General features: G+C 38.3%; 1 protein-coding gene across 1 annotated transcript; it reads right to left on the bottom strand.

Moving 5' to 3' along the window:
• Positions 1-226: 226 nt before the first annotated feature.
• Positions 227-6,416, bottom strand: LOC140238219 (ras-related protein Rab-22A-like). The gene is made up of 6 exons (XM_072318155.1): positions 6,283-6,416; positions 4,477-4,573; positions 3,144-3,307; positions 2,249-2,278; positions 1,365-1,490; positions 227-474 (listed from the first exon to the last, which is right to left on the bottom strand). Exons 1-6 carry the CDS (start codon positions 6,323-6,325, stop codon positions 227-229), a joined length of 708 nt encoding a protein of 235 aa, XP_072174256.1. The 5' UTR covers positions 6,326-6,416.
• Between the last annotated feature and the right edge of the window lie 1,255 nt (positions 6,417-7,671).

Here is a 7,671-nt window from a genome sequence, read left to right on the forward strand (position 1 = left end):
TATAGATATGAATGCCACTCGAGAGAAATACACCTGTTTGCACGAAGTCAAATACATTTCAGGTTCATTTTCCCTCCCACTCTCTCTCTCTCTCCCTCTCTCCCTCTCTCTCTATCTCTCTCTCCCTCTCTCTGTACACAATGAAGACTGTTCTCTTCCTTTCGTCTTCCTCCTAGACTTTACACGGGGCGTTTTCTTCGCACTGAGCAGTCATCATAGCCGTTCATCACGACAACGAAGAACAGCAACTCGATTTCCCGCCGTGTCCGTCGTCGTCCTCCTCCTCCTCGAAGGTGCTACCACCAGCTGCCTCAGCCTTCTCTCGCAGCATCTGAAGGTGGGCCGGGAAAGCAGTGATGTCAGCTGACTGACGTCGACTGGTGTCGTAGTCCTTGATCGCCATCCCCGACGCACTCGTGCTCTTCGCGAGCGAAATGAGAGCCAGGGCCACCCGTAGAAAGGCCTCCGACACGCCTGCGTCAGAGAACCAGATAAGGAATGCCAGGATGCGGATATAACACATATAACTTCATTGGGTCGGGAGCTACTTGTATATATGACTGACTGTAAACATTTGTTGGCACCATATTGAAAACGCTGCAAATCATTTTTTTTAACTTTATACCCCATTTTTAAAAATATTATATCCCTTTTTTTATCTTTCTTTTTTGCTCTCCCTTTTTACAGTATTATCATGGAATACTGTGATTTCTGTTTGTATTTATTCTTGTTATGCAACTGTTATGAAAATCAATGAAGACATAAATGAAAAAAAATAATAGCGTGTTTTGTTTTGTTTTGTTTTTTTGGATCAAGCGTTTGTCAGTATCTTCCATGGTATACCATTCATATCATGTATATAGGACAAAGGAATGCTGCATACTTGACAATCTGCTCCTCCTTCGGCGTAACAGTTGAGACTTTCAATTGATGAACATTTTTACAGTGGTATTTTTCTTCTTTCCTTCAACGGAGCGTTTGTTTACAGTCAGAAATTTTTACTGAACATAACTGGGACTATACGGATTCATGCTATATTTGTGCTAAGCATTTGCAAATAAATATTTCATATTATTTTTCTCTGAGTGGTTCACAATTTACAAGCTTGCTTTTTAGTGGACCTCTCAATTATTTTTTTTTTCTCAACTGAAGCATGACTTTGTATTTTTTGCCAGTATGCATGCATATATTTTATCTGCATCATTTATCCTTTGCAAAGTCTAATGTACATGACTGTACAAGTTTATGATATAATTCCTGATTATTCCTGATTTATTCTGTGTTGCTTTTTGTTGGAAAAAGAAGAATAAAAGATAAATGAAATGAAATGAAACGCTAAGTGATATGCCTATGGATATCAATACCTTCATCTTTCAGCGCCGAGGTCTCGAAGAAGAGTGCGCCGATGCTGGCGGCGTACTGCAGGCCTTCCTCGGCCGATACCTGCCTGTTGTCAGCCAGGTCACATTTGTTGCCAAGGATGCAAATCACTGATACAGACGGAAAGAGAAATCGAGAAAAATGGTGACCATTTTGGCCATGACTTTGAAGTCATGGCACTATACACGATCGCACCTGACAATATTTGCGGTTACCGCGACTCCAGGGGCATTCAACTCGCAATAAACTGTAGATTTATGGTTCTTTCTTTGGCAACTAAACGATTGCTTATTGCAACGGTTGTAAACCTTTTACCCAATGGGAATACATTCATAATTTTATGATATGTATTTTATATTTGAAGAGTTTGTTCGAAAAAACCGATAAGTCCATATTTGCCAAATGGAGATATTTGCGATTAAAGGTCAAGAAAAATAAAGAGAATAATAAGAAAATTTTTGCTTCTTTTGACCATAACTTCAAAAATGTACCTTTATATCTAGTGACCAATATATCATTTAAAAGGTATTATTTTGTACTTTATCACAGAGACCGTACTTCAAAATCTTCAAAAATGGACTTATCGGGTTTTGCAAACAAACTCTTCATTTTTTATTATTTTTGTTTAATATTTTTTTTTATTTATTAGTCACTTTATCTGAAAATGTTCATAGTATCCTGTGAAATGTTTTGCCAGATTTTCTCAGGACATTCAAGGATCGTTTTTATTTTTGTGAAACGTAAAAAACGCTCATGATACACTCTCTTATACAAAACACGAAACTCACGCTTTCTCTAATTTGCCAACAGAAGCCTTATAATCGACTACGCTGGTCAACTCATAAGTTAATTAAGTTTTGATAATTACCTATAGGACCGTCGATATTCTTTTCAAGCTCTGGAAAAGGGGAAAAAGGACAATGATTATAGATGGTTATCATCCATTTAACGTTAACACAGTGTATGATTAAGCTATGCAAACCTACTCGAGGGCATTCAACAGGATGCAGATTGCGTAAGCCTTTATTACTTTTTTTTTCTTATTAGGCCTAGATCTCTTGAGAACATTCTCAGAGATATTGAAAATAAAGTGCGTCAAACTCACTGCATTTATCAATGCGACCTATATTAATTTCGCCGAAACTGACAATATTATCAACTCATTTCCTTTTCACTCTATATTTTAGTGGATTGCAGGTTAAAAGTAATATGTTGGAACTCTATATGACTTACATTGTCTTTATCACGCTATAATTCCCGCCATTCTCCACTACATGGTCATTGATTCTACACACCACTTTTCATTGAGACGTAAAGGCGAAACCCCAAAACAACACTGCGCGAAACTATACTAAACAATCATGATATAGTAATTATTACAAGCGCCAAAAATTTATAGCGTCACCAGAAGGGGGCCCGTTGCATAAAAGATACTATTATGGTAACTTTGCCATCCAATGGTAACTACCATGGTAACAATGCTCAACAGCCAATCAAAATCAAGAATTTCATGGAAGTTACCATTGGATGGCAAAGTTACCATAATTGTAACTTTTATGCAACGGGGCCCAGTACTCAGCAGGGAGTACATGTATCGTATTCTTTAAGCTAAGCTTAGAAACATTAGGTATCATAATCAAAGAGAGGTGATGAAAGAGAGAAAATGGTCAATTTTGTCTTCGTCTGCTTTACACTCTCTGTGTACGGTGCAAATTTATCTGGAATATCAAAGTTTTGAGAATTCTGGACTGCATCCCTCTGACCTTCTGACCACAGCTTCATGTTCTCGAAAGTGCGGGAATCCGTGATGTCGTAGACGAGAAAGGCCGCGTTCGACTTGCGGTAGTACATTGGCGCCATTGAGCGGAACCTCTCTTGGCCGGCCGTGTCCCACAGCTGTAGCTTGATCCTGTGATTGTCTACGTTCCTGATGATGAAACAAGCGTCACAGACAAGACTTACAAGACACGTTAGTAAGGGCATTAGTAAGAATTACCCAGACATAGTACCTTTGGAATAGTCTACTAGCCCGAGTCGATAGCCGATTGAGGGTGATTGGACTGCTTCGAAGGTACCAACTGTAGGTAGTACCGATACCATGACGTAATGCCCGAACAAAACGACGTTCATTATTTGCTTTATAAAATGATGAACAGATTCTGGTTGTTTGATAAATCACCTTCATCGCGATGAATTAAAACGATGAAATCTCGCCCGTTCACCACCGCGGGGTGACAGTTCTAATGACCCGTCATACTTTATGTATGAAGGGTCGTAAGCGGAATTACGTGTTAGGCAATAAAAATTCCTGGTCACGTGCTACCTGTCAACAAATCATCAAGATCTTCTTCATCATTTTATAAATATGAGTATAATCTTGTACATCTCTGCCCCATAATGAGAATGATGAATGATAATCAAAGAGTTCTATGGCAAAAACATACCCTTGATATGAGGACTCAAATAAAGATGTTTGAAACAATACAAATATCGTCATAATATTAAGGAGGATGAAGACATCACGAATTAATGATGATGTCATAATACTTAGCAAGAGATGAAATGATGGCAATAATGATGACAAAAATTATGTAACAACATCAAATACTCATGAAATATGTTATTTATAGTTGTTCCCATTCAGGAAAAGTATAACAAAGTGCAGTAAAAAGCTGGCAAATGTCATAAATTCCACATAACAATATTTTCTCATCATAAAATCAGCGAATTATATACATCTTTATGCTTTTAAAACATCGATAAGTCACCACTTAAAGTCTGTTAGGGCTAAACTCATGACAAAATTGAGAAAGACCGCAATATAGTCCTTACATCAAATAAAATACATGGCCTTTGCAGCGATACATTCATGATCTCAGGAGCAGCCGATGGCAATGGATTTCAGTGGGAAAAAAAAAGCTAGTCGGCCACTTATTCCTTTTCTCTTCTTGTACATTTTGTTTGTTCGGTTTTCAGCTGCATTTCAAAACTCATCAACTTGCTATCGGTCACAATAAACGAGTATATTATATATAAGACAGAAAATGGTAGATGGATCATCATAAACATGATACTACTGTGTACCCTTTTTCTTACATTTTAAACGTAAAGAAGGATGCTCCAACGGTTGGGCTGACCTGCTTACTGAAGATTTTGCCCACATACCTCACCACAATACTCGTCTTCCCGACACCTTTTTGTGGAAAACAGAGATAAGAAGTGGGTAAGTGTACAATCATTAATTTGGAGAACGCATGCACGGAAACACAATACTCAAACACGAATATCATCAATATGTACATTTATTTATATCACACACACGTAAGTTTGCATATGCGTGTATATGAACGTATGTATATCTGTATAGTCACTTATTGTTGCACGCGCTCACACTTCAAGGTTTCTATCTATATTCTTTCTAGTGCCACTTAAGCACTTCTGGGGTAACAAAAAAGTGTGTGTGTGTGGGGGGGGGGGGGGCAAAGTGGTGGCACCTTATGTATTCCTTTGTACGGTGCAAAAGTGGGGGGGGGGGGCGGTTCCGCCGCCCCTGTCATGATTACTTGCTTATGCTTGTATTATTATGTCAGCATGCGTATGAATAGGTATGTGTGTTTATAAATGTCTGCATTTTATAGGCCCCTATGTGCCACGTACTTTAAGGTGAAATTCATGTATTTTTTTTTTTTAATTCAGGCATAGTTAGGTGTGCAGGGATTCAAGGTAGGCGTTATTTGCAGGCAGATAAGTGAAGGAGTTTCTAAAAATTCCTCAAGAAACTTCTTTACTGTGAAGAATTTTGATTCACTGCGAAGAAGTTTGATATGATTCATGGATCCATGTTCTATTCATAGGTTAAAGCTTGGTCGCCCATAAGCGAAGCCCGGTCGTCGCGACAGAAAAAGAAGAAGAAAAAAAAAAAAACTTCTGACGATCAACGGTCCTACCAAAAACCTCTAAATTGCTGTACACTGACAACCTCTTCGGAACAAAACGAACAAAAAGAACAAGATCAAAAACGTTTAACAACTTCAAAGAACTAACTGCCGACCAGACTAACATTGGCATAGACTGTTGTAAGGTCAAAGACCGTCCTTCGCGTGTAAGTGACCGAGAGTCCGGATGTGAATCAACAATAATAGTCTCCATGGTAACTAATAATCTCAGAGCAATTTTGCCGGTATGGCCATAGAGGGGGTGCTTTCAGTTGTTAGGCGGTCCGTGCCGGCTTAAAATGGTTTATGCATTACAACGCGGGTGAACTATTCCATGCATTAGGTGTAACATGAGCAAACACTGGTCTGCAATAAAGTCTCTGTCAGTGTCAAATTTAGATAACATGACAAAACTGTCACGTGGAAATTATGATAATGATTACTACATAGAAATACCTGTAGTTAACTGCGGCCGCAAGGACAGACGTAAATACGTTAATGTACGACGACAAGAGTGAAAATGAATTCAGCGAGTTATTTGAATGAAGCCTTTTTATGTACTGAGTTCAGGATCGTCTAGTTCTCAGAGGTAAAATGTTTCCCTGTATCAATCCTGTATAACCATAACCTCGACATTTACAGCGCTTGAAATTTCATGACAGGCGATGGACTGTTTCTGTTTTGTATTTACATGTAAGTTGTATCGAATAATTCTTTTCCGACAGCCTGATAGGGATAGCAACGAACCTTTCAATTCACCTGCTCCCTCCAATGAAGTTTCTAACGCAGGAATGCACCGTGATTGTTGCTAGGTATAATAATGACAGGCCTCCGCCAGGCTTTGTTGTTAAGGACAACTTCGGTAAACAAAGCATGCATAGAATTTGAATACATTGTAAGTATACGGTCTTTATCATTGATAATCGATTGACTGATTAGTTTTAAGGGTTATCGTTCCTAGGCTTACCTTCTTTGCCAAGAATGACGACTTTTGCTTCTAATGCCTTCATGATTGACTGAACCAGTAGATGACGTATCAAACGCTACTTATTGCACGTGTTTTCCCCTCTAACCTTGGATCAGCTTCGATGTAAATCGTTTGTAGCGCTCAAAAGTACTTGGAGATATCTTTAACCAATTCGCTGAAGAAAAAAAAAAACAGTTCCGTTGTTTGTACACGATTTTGTTGACCATCAGCTTTGTGTTGACTTGCGGTAAACAAAGGCTGAGGTGAATCTATACGGACGCCATCCTTCAGTATTCTGTTGAGTAAAGTTGGAGATTAATTAGGACACAGTTCAACGTGGATATCGATGATAAAATTTCACACATCAGGAAAAGCTGTTATAGTTGTTCGAAACCATGTCATGCCCAGCTAGATAGACAACTGAAGTATAATAACATATAATTATAATAATGAGATACAGTTCTGCCATGCCTGGCGCTTTTTTCATACGGCTTTTAAGACATTGTTGTGCACAATAATTACGGCCACCACAACGGTTTACAACGTACTGCATTTCGACAGTATCCAGTCAGAAGTTCTCGTGGAAGTCGATATTATTTTGGCCTTCTGATGCTATTTTGGTTATCATACGGCTATTAGGATATTTGTCGTATACAGTCGTGACAATCAGCTGATTTCCGGCCATGAAAACGGACTAATGCATTTAGACAATATCCAGCCGATTCAAAGCACGACAGAAATTCTCATGGAAGTTAACATTGTCTGTCAATGTCAATGAGCTTTAGGTCTATACTCTGTAAGAAAAATAGGTTCAACCTTGCACATTTATTATGCGTGTGTCACAGTAGCGCCTTTAACGGTGCAAAGTGGCAGATTTAAACATGCTCACTGGTCTGAGAGGTGCAAAGTTGCACCCGTCGTGCCCGTAGAGGTACAATTTTGTCACACGTAAAGGTTCAAAGTTGAACCTATTTTTCTTCAGAGTGTATAATTACTCCTCTATTCGTAAGTTGAATTATTCAATTTTCATATGTCATAATATGATAAAGAAAGTGATGAGATAAGCATGCATCATCCTCGCCAAGATAATTATTTTCTTCATAATTATACACACAATGCTGAAGAACTATGGCAAATCCGGAATAAACAATATCAAAATATTAAGTTCGTCCTATAAAGTTAGTTAAGTATCTACATTCTGAATTCTCTTTCACGTAATTCGATTTTTAACATTCGTTTGTATTCAGTCATCCTCTCCGAATTATAGGAAAGGAACATCGATTTCATTTACTTATATCCTAAAGAGAATTTACGACTTATTGATTACAATTCCTGAAACACTGAGCGTATGTATATATATATATTCAACTGGCATGCCTTTACGACCAT

This window comes from Diadema setosum, chromosome 14 (genome assembly GCF_964275005.1).
Source record: "Diadema setosum chromosome 14, eeDiaSeto1, whole genome shotgun sequence".
Lineage (NCBI taxonomy): Eukaryota > Metazoa > Echinodermata > Echinoidea > Diadematoida > Diadematidae > Diadema > Diadema setosum.